General features: G+C 37.4%; 1 protein-coding gene across 4 annotated transcripts in view; it reads right to left on the bottom strand.

The window, feature by feature from the left end:
- The window catches only part of ZNF148 (zinc finger protein 148), a 38519-nt gene that overhangs the window by 6353 nt on the left and 16010 nt on the right, over positions 1 to 16156 (bottom strand). For 2 of the 4 annotated variants that reach the window (XM_063161682.1, XM_063161681.1), the window contains exons 2-5: positions 11010 to 11355; positions 9682 to 9807; positions 6514 to 6637; positions 5766 to 5849 (exon numbers count right to left, since the gene is read on the bottom strand). In XM_063161682.1, the coding sequence (XP_063017752.1) occupies positions 5766 to 5849; positions 6514 to 6637; positions 9682 to 9807; positions 11010 to 11339 (664 nt within the window). In that variant the 5' untranslated portion in view covers positions 11340 to 11355. The remainder of the gene's footprint in view (positions 1 to 5765; positions 5850 to 6513; positions 6638 to 9681; positions 9808 to 11009; positions 11356 to 16156) is intronic. The other 2 variants (XM_063161683.1, XM_063161684.1) reach the window with 2 other exon arrangements.

The following is a 16156-nucleotide window of genomic DNA, read 5'->3' as shown; positions in this document are numbered from 1 at the left end:
ACAGGGCTTGCTTATATCACTATTTTCTCAATACTGAGTTGCTGATGCCTCAAATTACTTTAAGCTTTTATGCTAAAAAAATCCCCCACCTTTAAAACAAAATCCTTACTCCTCTTTCTAATGCAGGTGCACGTATGTCTTACACCTAACAAATTAAGAACTGAAAAGATGGTCTTCCTGAATTGTTGCTACAGTATGCAATTTTTAGGGCAGTCAACTGTATAAAAATACCTCAAACTTCTCACCAAATCATTACCTCAAACCCATCCCTAGGAGAGAATTAATGCATTTCCAAACTTCAAATATAACATTTTGGAGGGTCCTTTCTATTTTTCCATATTTTTTTCCCTTATTTGTATGTGGAATTGAGAGAACTGCTTTGAAAAAGTTCTACTATTTTGGTTGACACCCATTTTTTTTTCTAAGAACTAATTTTAATTTTTTTTTAAATTAAGTCAAAACCCAAGAAACCTCTGTATCAGAACCAGTATTTGCAAACTTACAGGTTTCTCATTTTGATTGTTTTGTTAGCTAGTTTTGGTTTCTGGGTTCTTTTCTTTACTTTCAGGAAATACTTGTTCAGACAATATGCACTGCCCTGAATTCATCTTCAGTTCCCCTTATTTCTCCTCACAAAGAAACCCTGCAACAATATTTTCTGAGCAGGGAGTAACTATTTTTATTTCTTTTAACTTTTGCCTTACATCTTCCCTCTGATATTTTTTCCTAGGTTTCTCTGAAAAAACCTAAAAATTTCAAATGCATTGAAAAGTTAGTTCTGCTTTTATAGAAGTTCACTATTATTTACTAGAGATCACCCTGAACAACAGAGATCTCTCCTCTTAGTATTTACTATGAAATCTTTTGGACTGACATAGAGGTCAGGGATTGTCTTGGCAGCATCTGTCAAGACCCTCTTTGTTCTGTGTACTGCACTGCACTGATTTTTGGGATATGAACCATTTATGTCTTGTTTCCAGAAATATGCAGACTATTGCTATTTTCTGAAGTAGTTTTATTCTTACCAATTATATTATGAACTGCTGAATTACCAACAACTAATTGTTAAAGTTTAAAACTTTAAATTAATAGATTTCATTATTTAAAATGTTGACAGAGATTGTATTTTCCATTTAGAGGAATGTTTGTATTTTCCATTTCCAATAGAGAAATTTATCCACATCCTTCTTCAAATGGGAATACAGCACTTGAATATAAGGTTCCAGTATTTATAGAGACTAGAATAGAAAATATCTGTATCACACACACATGTGCTCCTAGTCAGATCACTAATGCCCAGAGTTTCAACTTCCTTAATTCCAAGCAATTTCTAAATCTCTCTCTTTGTAAGCCTATGTCCTATTTCCAATTATTAATTCTTACCTCTCCATGTGGCTTCTCAGCCAATCCCTTTCTCGGATGAAATTATTCCAATTTATTCTCTCCTAAATCAAATTATCTCCTCTCCTCAGATCTCTCAGCTTCCATCAGTTCTTTTTCTACAGGCTCACAACCCCAGCATTCTACATCTCTTCTTTCACTTGACTTAGAGAACTTTACAATTTCTTGCTTATTAATAAGCACCATAAAATTTTGCACTTTTTTCAACATCCCTTGTAAGTTATAAACACCTATCATATCATTCCCTCTCATCCTGCCTATAAGCAAATCCTCCCCTCTGGCTTATTTCTTCACTTTCAAACTCCAGGTTCATTCTTCATGTTCTCTTTATTTGTGAGGCACCCTCAAAACTACAGTGCCTTACTCCCAACAAGCCTGTTCAGACTTCCTGAATCAAATTCCAATCCTTGCCTTCCACTTTCAGGATGCTGAGGCAGGACATTTAGACCTCACTGCTCTTGTTTGATACATGGGAATCTTCCATTCCTGAAGACTACTACTTAGTCCTTTCTACTTACTGTTTTCTTTCCCTTTGCTCCACTATTCTGCTTTGCGTTTTTTTTAAACTGTGCCTTCAAACAACTCTCCTTACATTGTTTCAAAGCTTGCTTTCATACTACCTTAGATTTATTTTAGAGAATGGAGTGGCTGTTTAGGTTGAAAATTATCTTGAGCCTGAAAACAAGAGAGCTGAGTCCTGTTCTGGCCTTAACAGCCCTCTAAGGAACCATCCTGCAATCCCAGGAAATGCACAACTCTTCATTAACACACTTACCTGCAGCCTTACACTCATTTCTGTAAGTGAATGCACACTGAGTTCCTCAACATTTTCCTACTCAAGCTGACTACTTGCTGGCAGAAGACTCTGCAGCCACCTATCCCCATTTGGAGGCTTAAACAGGGGCCTGTGGATTTTAGGTGGATTACAGTCACCAGCTATTTTGGAGATTTTCAGGGCACACACAAATGCACTGCTGGCCAAGCCTTAACAGGGAGAATAATTTGGGGACACTGCCCTGGAGTTAACTCAGCACAGTACAGAAAATCATATTTTTCAGTAGAATTCCAGAACACTCTGAAAGTAAGATTAAGAAAACCTTTGTGAAACTGACACCATATTTAATTTTGGCTTTAATCTTCATATGGAAGATAATTTTAGGAAAAGATTAAAAATTAATATGAAGATAGGCTTTCAATAATAATTTCATCCTAGCAGAAGCCTAAAACTTCAGATGCCTTCCCCAATTTTGTTATACTTTTCAGACAGGATCTATTGCAAATGGAGGAGAACATTAATAACGGCCTTTTGATAATGCAGGGAGAATCCAGGGCGCATTTTTCTGAAATGTCTTGGTCATTGGGAAAGAATCAGATGTAGTAAAAACCCTCAAAATTTAAAAATACAATACAACAATTAATGCATTATGAAAACAGCTCATGTGTTGTGTCTATGTTTGCAATCTATTAAAACCAAGCAATAGAACTACTCATCCAGTGTAGTACAAATATTATGTGTATGAAGGCTGTAACAATTATAAAGCCAGGCATTTTAAAGTCTAAACAGACAAAAAACAAATTATAAAATACTAAAGAAGGCTATAAAAAAGCAGCATGACTGAATAAGAAGGCACTTGAATAGTTAGCCCCAATGGTGCTTTATTTTTTTAATGTAATCTTAGTTTTTGTGTTTAAAATGGAAAGTAGGGTGGCATACACAATTAGGACACATGAACACATGAGTGGGTAAGGCATATAGAAACATCTCTAAGCAAAAAGTAAGCAGACATATTTGAAAGAAAAAAAAAAACCAGAACATTCAGCATCTTCTCTAACCTCGTATATGGAAAATATTTGCATACCAGTGACTTTTCCCTCTCTTACAACTAAAATAGCAATTTTCTGTATCATTAGGGACAAGTTTAGCAGCAGGGTTCCAGCACTGCTGCCCTCCTCTACACACAATTATAAGCAAATTTTGTATTAATGCAATGTCTGCTTTTAGATGCAACTGTTTAATTATTTACACAGACTAAGGCTGTTCATTGATTGCTTCCTAACTCCCTCACAACACTTCCTTTGAAGGAGTGGTTCAGAGAATTAAAGTCAAATTAGACTGGAAATAGCTGAGGCACCTGTAAATTGGGGACTTGTAACAGGCACAAAATAGGGCTTCTACCTGTTACTACTCTCTTTCATTGGTTTAAAATAAACTAGAAAATTTGATGAAAATCTTTAAAAGAGTAAGAGCTTTCCTGTTCCACATCAGCATTTTGAACACTGTCCAAAAGCTGGTGCTAAAAGTGGTCATTCATGGAGATAAAAATGCAAAATAAAAAAGTATTGAATAAAGTTAAGAAACATTTTTTTTTAAGGGTATGAATAATACAAATTTTATTTTCATCAAAGTAAAACACAGACCCACTGCTCACCTTCTCATTAGAGAATCAAGTTGAAAATTTAGTTTTTCTGGATGGATTTAGTCATGCAGCCCTGAACAAAGAGCAACTACACAAACAGCTGAGGGCCAGTGGTGAACACTGTCACATAGAGGTGAAAGCACAGACAGGTATGCAGAGTGCCAGTTAGCTATACTATAACTGGGTGAAGCCAAAAATTAAACTCTAGTTTAATCTTGTTAACTAAACAGCCTTCAGAAAAAATTCTGCCACTCCTGGAAGCTGGGTTTTAAATGTTTTCTCCTAATCATTACTAGCTGTCACCTAGGAAAACATCCATGATTCAACATTTTAAATACAATTTAAACCATCTTCTATTTTCTGAGAAACAACCAAACTATAGCTCAGGATGCTGAGGAAAGGAGGAAACACAGTTATCTAAAAAAAGTCAGATATGGTTAATTAGTTAAATGGTACCTTTTTCTCTGCTAAACAAAGACTAGCATATGTAAGAGCTGGCATAAAAACCTACAATCCCACCACATCCACCCCCCTCCCTCCAAAACTTACAATCAACACAGATTTCTCACTAGGGCAAGAAGCTAAATTTTAAAAGATAATTAAATCAATTTATAAAATATTTGCAGTCAAGTGTTAATTAACAATATTGCCCAGACTCTCATTTTCAAAGCCACGTACAGGGAATAATCCTCATTTGAAAAAAAAAAAAAAGAAAAATCTTCTAAAAAATGTGAAGACTGCACTCAAATTTTTGCCTTTTTGAGGGGGGCTGGAGGGCAGATAGATGGAAGAGACTGAATGAGCATTCTTTTCAAGAATAAGTATCTACACAAAGTGGAGGCAGCATGGTTCACCAATTCAGAGCCAGAGGAAAGACTAGGAGCAGAACAAAGACACTGGACAGAAGAATGGAAGACTCTTCTGTGGCTGACTGGCTGAAGGAAACCTACTTAGTCTGGACTCATGGCAACCTAGGATACAAAAATCCCATAAACAACAGGGCATTTGTGCATGTAACTCCCTGTACACTGCTCTGAAAATTCATTTTGCAGAGTTTTTTCTCCCTCTCAACCCTTACACATGCACACACTGCACTGCATGTTAGTAGCTTTCATATCCATTTAAATGCTACAGCCAAGAAACACTGTGCACATTCACCAGCTCTGCTTTTCTGAAAAAGAGGCTGAGAAATTGGCATCTAGTCCAAAAGGGACCATATTACAAAATATTTAAAGAGGGATTGAAAGGCCATGCACCAAAATGCCAAAAACCCAATGAAACCAAACCTGTTAAAGAATGTGGTTCTGTGTGGTGCAACAAGGTAAAAAAAATAAACATATATAAACTTTAACTTGCTTTAGTTTAAAGCTTCGGGCCTTATTTGACCTATACTGCATATTCTTAAACTAAGACTCTTCTTTTTAGAACAGTTCTGAATTAAACCTAAAAGAAGAAAAAAAAGTGAAAAGAAAAGCTGATACTAATACCTTTGGGGTTAGGCATTTTGGCCATTTTAGTCCTGGCACTTTTCCATCAAATTCAAATACAAACAAACAGACAAACAAACAAATAAATCTATGGAAATGTAATCTGCAAGTCCCCCTTGTCTGAATTAACTTGATACAACAAAAGACAGAACTGCTTAATGAACTTTGACTTTTATGAATGTACAAACTTCAGGATTTGCTGCTCTGGGGTTATTTATAGAAAACTACTTTCAGATCCGCTTACTGGACTTCATACTCATTTTACAGCCAAAGGAAAGTGGAACAACTTGAAAGCACAAAACTAATTTCTTTTAAAAAGCTTTATAACTTTGTAACATGTTTTAAATTAAAACAAACTACGACAGGGTTTTTGGCTGCATATTTATTACCAGAAACCTTGCCTGAGTGGGGAAACAGTTTTTAAGCACGCCAGTAAAGATACTCAAGGCACTATACTCACCAGTATGAATCTTCTCATGCCTCTGTAGCAGGTACTTCTGTATGAAACGCATGTCGCACTGACTGCACTGAAATGGTTTTTCACCTTGAACAATATAATTCCACATCCATAAGTTAATAACTACACACTGTTGTTTTCTGATAACTATTTTTGAGGAATATTAAAATGTCTATTAAAAACACCAGCAACTGAGCGAATTCCAAAAATACCCTGACACCAAAAAACATTTGCCTTACTAGGTACATGAACTGCAGAGCTCTCTCCATGATCCTAAGAGTCACATTAAGACTAGCACGGAAGAGTGATCTGGAATGGCTGTAATTTCCTCAAGTGCAAGATCAATCAGGATGCTGGCATAGACTGCATTCAGGATACTGGCAAGCTATTATAACAGTAAGTACCTTTTTCACTTCTCCAAACACAGAGATGCCTCATCAGGCAAATAAGCAGCCACAGCACATTTTACAAAGGGGTCAATTTTTGGCACTTAGGCTACAAGTCAACCCATTACTTTCTGATAAAGGAAGAAAAGAAACCTTGTAAACAGTTAGCTCTTCAGTTTATTAAATATATGTTGATTTTTTTTTTCTGATATTCTTTTGACACTTTGGTGCATGGAATCTCTAAGCTTAGATGCCAAGTTAGCTACACTCTTAAAACTGAAATTCGCATAGAGCTGAAAACATTTTTAACATAAGTAAACAACTCTTTATATAGTAGAAAAGACAAATTTGAAGTCAAGCAGTACCTGTATGAATGAAGACATGTCTCTGTAAATGGTAGTTGGTTCTAAAGGCAGCATTGCAATGCTCACAAACATGAGATTTGTGGGTTTTCAGACCAAGTGATCCATCCTCATTTATTGTAAGGATCTATTTTAAAAAGAGTAAAATTTGTTCTCACACTACCCTCTAAAGATGTCTTATTAACTACAAAAAAAAAAACATTAATTTTTTCGATGCAGAAAATGTAAATATTTCAGGTAAAACAATGCTAATTTCTACAAAACTATGCGTTAAGCTTCTAATACACATTTCCAATTGCAGTCCAATCCAACTCGTGTCTCGTTGTGCATTAAGAGATATTTCAACAGGACAGAGACAAAGGCAGCTCATGGAAAATCAGCTTAGAGCTTCCCTAGGCACAGCTGAGTCACTTTATACACTACTGTTTATTTTGTCCGTCTGTTGGAAAGGATGCAAAGTAATCAAACCACTCCTGGGCACTAAACCATGGACAATCGTATTTTAAAGAAAAAGTGAATGGTTAAATTCTTTATATCAAATCACAACTCTAAATGTTTGCTAAAAGTCATTAAAGCTTAGCCAGAATAGTCATATATATTATCTACATCTATATAAAACCAGTAGTCTCAAAGGTAAAATTGTATTTAAAAAAACAAAATCCCAAAGCCAAACGATCAAGAGAACAGTATTATTCTTCTCCCCTTTCAGGTTTTTCACTCAATAAAGTATTGCTCACTTAATATACACATTAAAGCATCTCCTTGATGACTTCAACTTGCCATACTCAATTGCTTTGCTGTCAAACAAAGCCGCTATTTTCATATAAAATTTAAAAAACTTAAATTTTAAAATTGCACCACATCTACTTAATTCAATAAAGCTAATCACAGGTTTTCTCTACTTCGTCAAAAAGAATAAAAATAGAAAACTAAACCAAAACCCAAAATCTCTATCATCTCTGGCAAGAGAATAAGCAAATCAGTAAACAAATTACATTTATAAAATCTTGCTTAACTGCAAACACAACTATAAAGAAGAGCTTAAGGAACCTTAAATAATACAGTTTAGTCCCTTGTTATTAAAAAAAAATAAAAGTATGCTGGGAAAACACATCTGCAGTTTGATTAGCTACAGCGTTTTAGGTTTTATGATAATGACGGTGATGAGAAAGAGAGAGTCAATAACTGAAACAGTATCTCTGAAATAGCAGCAAATACTGTAGGATCTACTTAATTTTTAATTCTCCTGTGTCAAAACAAGGGTGAAAGTCTCAGACTAACAAATTCTTGTGCATTCACTCTGAAGGACAAGCACATTCATACGTTTGTAAGATTGGTGTGTTACAGCTCCAGTCACAGAGAGAGACAACTGTAAAGACTCTGTTCTGTAACATTACTCAGCTGATGAAGCCAACTGCGTCTTTAAAACAAATTTAAATACATGTTATGGAATGCTTTTCATATATTATATTGAAATTTTAAAATAATTGTGCAGAAAATACACTTAATTTCATGGTTATCCTAAACCTGGGCTCTTCTACGTAATCTACCACCTGTTAAATGATGAGAGTTAGCTTTGTCAGAGCAGCTTCCCTAACCAAAGCAACAAAAAAGCTTGTGCGTGTGAGTGTGTGCGCGTGCGTGTGTGTCCGTGTGTGCACGTGTGTGTGTCTGCGTGGCAGAGGGAACAGGACACAGGAGTTGTGACACCTGATGGCTTCCTCCTTACCTGACTACTGCACTAATAGAAAACAGAATTTAGAACGTTTCAGAATGTTAACTGACTTCCATCTCTCAGAGTTCCAGCTGCTTGTTTGGATGGAAAATCAACCCCACTACTCTGGAAATACTGAAACTGCAGTAGGTTCTCACCTAGGTCAGTCCTTCAGCTTTTTTCTACTCTGCCTTTCTACTCTGACAGGTCTGAAAAGGGGGAAGAGAGACTGAAAAAGAACCTGTTTAACAATTCTCCTGATCATTTTTCAATCTTTTGTCATCTCAAAAGACTAATCCTGGCAGACTGGGAGATAAAAAGGAAGCATGCAAGTACACGTCTGTAGAAAGAGGGGCACACGCCTCTTCTACCTTGCCATGTTTCCATGGAAGTGATCTCTGGATGTACTCAACCTAGATCTCCTTTTTCTCTCAAAGGGAGAAGTGAGAAAAAAATGCACAGCGTTTGGAACTTGCTTCCACACCCAATCTGAAGCAATTTCTCAGCTTTCCAAGAATACTACAGGTGCAACCTTATTTGACAGTGCTTTGAGGAGGACTGGACGGTCCTGCTCCCAGGGCAACAAAAAGGAGGTTTGGGAGATTTTCTTTGTATTACAGTGAGTTTTCATTTAATGTACAAACAGTCTGGGTTGATTTCTGAGTAGGCTTATTTTAATGCTGCTGTGTGATAACATATAACTGATTTACTTCTATCAGAGCAGCCTGCATATGTTCTATTTTAAGTCTGAAGATTAATACTGATTTGGGGAATTACTAGAAGATGTAACACTGCTACCTCATGAGGTGAAATGATTCTAGTTTTATCTGAAGTGCTTCTCAACAGAAGAAAACTGTTTTCAGACATACAGGGATACATAGTCCTCATGAATGGATCTACAAAACAAATGTTTAAGTAACAAACCAGCAGCTAGGGTAAGAACCTTTTGATATAAATAAATACATATATGAAGATGATTATGATCACAGGAATTTTCCCTACCAGTAAATTATTTTATATATATTAGTAAGCTTTTTAGAATTTTCAAAACTACCATTTTAGTTTTCTTTTTAAAAACTTTTCACTACTATGCATGAAGCATATAGAATTATCAGGCTCACAGGAAAGCACAACTATTATTAGATAGATACAGAGTAATGATTTATAAATGGTCTACAAAGCTACTGACTCATAATTTAAAAAAAATATTTGGAGAGAGAACTGCCTGGAGAGACAGATGTTAAAATATGTCAAGAGTTCATGTTGCTAAAAGGAGTTCAAAGAAAAACACTGTTATATCAGTTTTGTTTTGGGTCTCTGGTGAACTTCAGAACTGCATCTTTACTGAGCAAACAAACAATTTCCAGCCTAACTAGTTCAAATGCTAATGAAATTAGTCATAGTCAACCAAATCTTCAGGTCCTTTTAATCTTGGTTTTGCCAAATCAATGTCTTACTTTTGCTGGTGAACGCTGTTTTCTTTTCTTCTTTTTCTGCAAATCTACTGGCTCTCGTATTTGTTTTTTGTCTCGTTTCTGTTGTTCAGATGCATCAGTAAAGGTAATTTCTTGCTTTACACTGATCTGTTAAGATACCAAGTGCCAGTTTCAGGTAAGGTTCTCACTACAGAAAAGCAATTTTTCAATTTTAGAAGATGACAAACTGCTGAAACAGAAAACCTTTTCCTAAGGGAATTATCTTCTGGCTTCACTCTTTCAGAAATTTAAGTGAAAGAATTAATATGTATCTTAAATAAAAAGGGCACAGTTCATTTCCTCAGTAACATTTTGATGTATCCTTTCATTCATCTCCCAAGGTCTTTTTTCCTGACCTGTGGTGATTTTGAGATCAGTTCATATATTAAAATCACTTCCATCTGTAAAACCATTCAGTTTTTCATACCTATTTTACTTTAGTCCGTGCTGCTGTCAATATAAGATTTAACGGAATAGTTTATTATATATTTAATACAGAAGTATTTTTAAGAGAAAAAAAAAAAAACAAGACCAGTTCCAATGAAGTTTTTGAAAAAAAAATTTTAAAATCTCAATCTAATGTGAACTTTAATGAAGACCATGATACTCTCACATTTTTCTAACACCTGAGCCACCTGATCTACAGCTAACAGAGTAGTGTTTTAACAGTGCTGTGTTTCTGAAGATTATTCTTCATGTGTAAGGCTCTCTACTTTTATAGTCCTGGTGACTGTTCTTTATGTTTGAAGGGTAACAGTGATGGTGTGCTGCATTACAGACAGATGCTCTGTTTTCCAAAGGAAGTCATCTCTATGCTCTCTGGGAAAGCCAAGGTATGCCTTCTATGAGATTCCGTGGAGGGGCATATTTATGGTCATGTATGAAGTGTCACAGTCCAACCTGCAGTGTGAATGCAATTGCTAAGCGTCCACATGCCTTAAAAACATACAAGATGCTTCCTATAGCAAAAGCAACTAAACAGTACTATGAACAGCATAAACATAATGCACCTTCTAATAACACTATTTATTCCGCTTTGCAGTAACCCCTGAACATTAAATATCCTTAAAGGAGCACATTTTAACACTTTAGTTCTATGGTAACAGCCTGCTTATAAAATATTTATAAAACAGATACTTAAAGATTATACTTAATTGGCAAAATTTATCCACAGCCAGAGGCAAATGACATAAATATTTTGATAATTAAAATCCAAACAAGCAATTAATAGATTCTTGCCAGAGTAGGATTAGACTACCAGATCAAGCTTCCTAGTAATCTCTCCAATATTTCACAAAGAAATTGCTTACAGGGACATTAACAGCATACTGCAGCCCTTGAGGAAGTCTATCTTGTGCATCCATTTCATCATCATTTTTTACCGTCTCCTCATGGACCATGAGTTCATCATGTGAAATCATCTCTTGCTGTCGAAGTTCACTTTCCTGTAACACTTCATCTGTTGCAAGAATTTCTTGGTGCGGCATAGTCCGATCTTGAAGCACTGCCTCTTGCCGTTCTCGCGATACTCCAGACTGGTCAGATACTGCACCCATCCCTACCATAGCCCTGGATGACTGCATCTGGTCTATGCCACCACATTTAAGAAATAATCCTCCCAGCTTGTCTTCAATGTTCATTCTTAAGTGCAATTACCTACAAAGAAAGTTTTAATAGTAAACATCTACAATTGGTGTGCTCGCTTAAAATTTTTTACTTAAAAACATTTTATAAGAACTCAAGTCAGTACTCAACAAACACACATGCAGTCCTAAAATTGATACTGAGTAAGAACCAAGAGTTGGATATCTTCAAGGAATGTCAAAAGACCCTCCTTTTGCACATCTGTGTGCACACAACTGAACACTTTCCAATAAAAGGTTTCAAATCATGCTCCTGACTTCTGGCAGAAGTATGGTAATTAAATGATGGCTAATTCCTCCTTCTCATTCTTTAGAAAACTTTTAATTTTTTTTGTATGCCCTCTTTGCTCTGTTCTCTTTTTCCATTTTCATTTTGACTGTCTTTTACAAACACCTCTTTCATACTGGTCCTGTTCTCCCTACTCCTTGTCCTTCCACTGCTGTTACCCCAGGGCATTGTTGCTCCTGGAATATCCTAATATCCACAAGTGAGAGAAAACTGGGCTGCATGCAAAGCAGCAGCTGAGGGAGGTGATTCTGCCCCTCCACTCCACTGTCCTGTGACCCCACCAGCACTGTTACATCCAGCTCTGGGGCCACAACATAAAAAGGACATGGATATGCTGGAGCAAGTCCAGGGGAGGAAAGGAAAATTATCAAAGGGCTAGAACATCTCTGCTATGCCAAGAGGATAAGAGAAAAAGAAGGCTCTGGGGAGACCTGATTGCAGCCTTTCATTACTTAAAAGGGAGCTTTTAAGGTGAAGAAGGAACTTTTTAGCAGAGCCTGTTTCAACAGGACAACAGGTAACGGTTTTGAACACAGAGATGGTCAATTTAGACTAAATATAAGGAAGAATATTGTTACAATGAGGGTGCTGAAACACTGGCACAAGGTGCCCAGAGAGGTGGTGTATACCCCCTCCAGGAAAACATTCAAGGCCAGGTTGGATGGGGCTGAGCAAACTGATCTAAGTGAAGATGTCCCTGCTCATTGCTGGGGGTTGGACTGGATGGCCTTTAAAGCCTCTTCCAACCCAAACAATTCTGTGATTCTATGAAAATGCAACTTTGTAGCTAAAGCTATACATCAAATAAAGACTATAGAGAGGTCAAAGTTGTTCATCAAAGACATTCACAGTGAGCAGGAGTGTTAGTGAGGAAATATAAATTCCAAACATGAAAAGCAATACAATTCACAATATTCCAACAAGTATCATGACATTATTAATTAGTTTTTAGCACAGAGCAGGAGGCTTTTGTGAAGCTGGAAGTGGCAGCGCCTTCTCATTCTACTAATCAATATATATGCAAGATAGTTCTAGGACTCCTCCTTGGCACACTGGATGTGCAGTCAGAGCAGTCAGTCTCCTTCACCCTATTCCCCAGGCCCATAATCCCTACTACCCACTCCTCAGTGCTCCTTGAGACAGACACACCAACAGACAGACAGACAGACAGACAGACAGACAGACAGACATCCTTCCTCCATCCCTCTATGTTCCCAGAGCCACAGAGCAGAGGCAATACACAGAGGCCACAGCAGACACAGGGGTGGGAGCAGAGGCACAGGGCAGCTGGACAGCACACAGCAGGCCCAGCCACAGCACCACGGGGGACCTCGGGCAGCACCACAACAGCAGCAGCACCCTTGATTCTGATGCACTGAGTGAGGATACAGGTGTGATATGGGTACATTGCAGCACCCTTGATTCTGATGCACTGAGTGAGGATACAGGTGTGATGTGGGTACATTGCAGCACCTCTGACTCTGATGCACTCAGAGTGAGGATACAGGTGTGATGTGGGTACATTGCTACACAGCTTCAAATTCCAACCCCCTGAGAGTGCAGCATGGAGAAAGGATCCATCTCCTTTCAAGGCTCAAGTCACAGGCTTTGCTGCCTTCCCTGCAGCTCACAATGACTATTCATAACCAAAGAAATCAGGTCTCTCTACAGGTTATGTCCACAGAAATCGGGTCTCTGCCTAAAACCAGCAGGGTCATCACAGCAGAATTGCACCACAACAGCCCCCTGCCAGTCCAACAGGCTGCCAACATGCAAAAACACTCCATCAAACAAATGTACATCAAGTGTCTAAATTTCCATATTCAGTTTCATCCATTTGATCACTTTCTAAATAATTTTCTTCTCCGGGGAATACATTTTGAAAACTCTCAGTGTATCTAAACATTTGTGAAGTTTCCTTTATATCAAACTACATCGAGTTTACAAAATAAACAGTGGTTTCTTTTTGGGTGAGATCCTACATTACTTGGTAGGAATGGAACCACCAGCTGAAAGAGCTGAAAACTCTCACGAGTTTCTCCTGCATTGTCCTTTGTTTCAAATATTACTATTGGTTCTTAAGATTCTGAAAGTAAAATTAACTCAACTTCTTAAAAAAAAAATAAAAAAAGAAAAAACAACCTCACCACAGAGCACAACAAATAAAGTAAAAAAGCCAATTCACACATCCTGGTGGCAAGTCATGTTTTATAACTCAAAAGTGAAAGAACATTAGTCCCTACTCTGTACCATGAGAGGTTCTAAACTTCTGAATACATCATAGAAAGGCTGACAGCCAGTATGGTCTGACCTCTCTCAGTTTCAAATACTTAACAAGCACAAGCACACCAAAGGAAGAGGCTTTTCAGGCAAATACGTTTTTTATCATTTTTAGTAAGCCTTGCTCTGCTGGAAATCAGGAGGACAAAGTCACCAAGCTACATGTCTTTATATATGACAGTGTCATCAATCTTTTTAGCATTCTTCCTTCCTACATAACAAGTCCATTTTAGGGACTAAAACCACTCATGACAGGAGAAGAACATGGAAAAATTCTGTTCAGCACATTTATGCTTGTGATTTGTCCCTTTTTGTTCTCCTGCAATTCTAACACAAGTTTGAAATAATGCTTTCAATTTTCTCAGTATCTGTCTTCAAATACAGACAACAATTTCTTAATGCCTTGAGTGAGCTCAGGTAGTGCTATGTGACAAACTACCTCTCAAATTAATCCATTTACAGTAAGAAAATGAGATGTCTTCAAGGGAAAATGTAGGTCTGATATGCCATACAGCCACTTGCAGACATTATATAATCCATGAAGTATTTTTCAGATGTAACTGGGAAACCAAACTGATAGTTTCTCAGCAATAACACAAACAAACAAACAAAACCTGGCACAGCACTAGGGCTGTATTCTTCCCACCAATGCAGATCTCCCAGAGGTCTTGCAACAATATCATAAAAGAAGAAAGTGAGGATTAATTTATCATCTTTTTGGTTTAGAATATCCTGTGCCAAGGGAGAAAGGTGAGATAGAAGTGAAATTCTTAAGATTTGGTAAAAGATGGTGCAAAAGACCTAAAGCTGAGACTTGTTCTTTTGGTAGAGCATTCTAAATATCCAGCTTGAAAGACAGACTTCAAGGAAAATAAAACAAAAGTATCCACTCATTTCAGCCTTTATCTGAGCTCAATCCAAACTTGGGGTACGTCTCACACAGACTGTCATTCACTATGCTTTTGTTCCACACTACAGAAATATGACAGCACCAGGTCAGTGCAGATTCTCCAAAGTAATGACGTGGACAGGTATGACAATACAAGAACTCAGGATGCTGAAACACATTCAAGGGAGAACAAACAGCATCAAGTGTGAGAACATGGTGGCCCTAATCTGTCTGCTCAGGCCACTGGCAAGAACAGCACAGAAGGTTGTTCCACATGGAGGATGACACTGCCACATCGCTCTGAAATTAGGTGGGAATTGCGGAAATCCTGGATTTAAAGCTACTTCCTGGCAGGAAGTTAGGCAGGCTAAGAAGCTGAGTTAACCACCCAGAAGAGTCTGCTGCTCTCACCAGCAGAGGCGGGAAGACTCCTGACATGCCAAGCCTTGGGACAGCTGGAGAGATACACAGCTTCCCAGAGGACAGGCCAGCTGTGGGCTGGTGTTCACGGGTCTGGCTGCCTCCCACAGTCGCTACGGATATGGAAAGTTTCTTTCTCACCCTGACTAGCAGGTTTAGCAGAGTCATGCAACTGAGAGCCCTCAAGTTGTCTTCCAGCCATGATCTTGAGTCATATCAGAAGTGGTGCAGTAAGTGCACTGCTTATTAATCAGGTTTTCAAACACCTGGCTTTTCAAAGAAAAATAGTGAGAACTTAAAATGTTAGGCTGCATATGAGAAGTGATGAAAAACAATATAAGTTACATGACTTGCAAGTGATGTTTTAAAACAAAGAGGTAATGTTTTAAAACAAAGAACCACAAACAAAAACAGGCTATTAATCCAAGTAAGAAGCATCCCAAATGCAATTAATTCAGTAAAACACTTGTAATTTGTCAAGTGACACCTTTCGGCTCACATAAAAGGAGTCCTATCATTTAAATTGAAGATGAGAAGTGTTCTTGGAAGAATGACAGTGTGATAAAGAAATGTTAGTTAAAAGCATTCAAACAAGAACACTTTATCAACCTGCAAAGATTAAATATATTTTTAAGGGCAAGATGCATTTGTGAAATAAAGATCAACTTACTTAGAGATTATCTCTAGGGAAGCTACAAAAATGCAAACCACATGCACACACACAAGCAAATTTCTTGGCATAAGACGTTGTTATCCCTATTGCAGAGATGTTTTTCGTGGAATTTCAGAAGGTCTATTAAGCTGCACCAAGTAATATCTTGATTTTTCTTAGAGTATATAGTTCCTCTATAAACTGACAGAAAAAGAGCTGTCAACAAAACCTTTCAAGAATACATTTTGCTTGATAGAGGTTTTCCATGCCTTTACTGCAGGCCA

This window comes from Melospiza melodia, chromosome 8 (genome assembly GCF_035770615.1).
Source record: "Melospiza melodia melodia isolate bMelMel2 chromosome 8, bMelMel2.pri, whole genome shotgun sequence".
Lineage (NCBI taxonomy): Eukaryota > Metazoa > Chordata > Aves > Passeriformes > Passerellidae > Melospiza > Melospiza melodia.
Note: the sequence above shows the minus strand (reverse complement) of the source record. Positions and strands in the feature narration are given on the sequence as shown.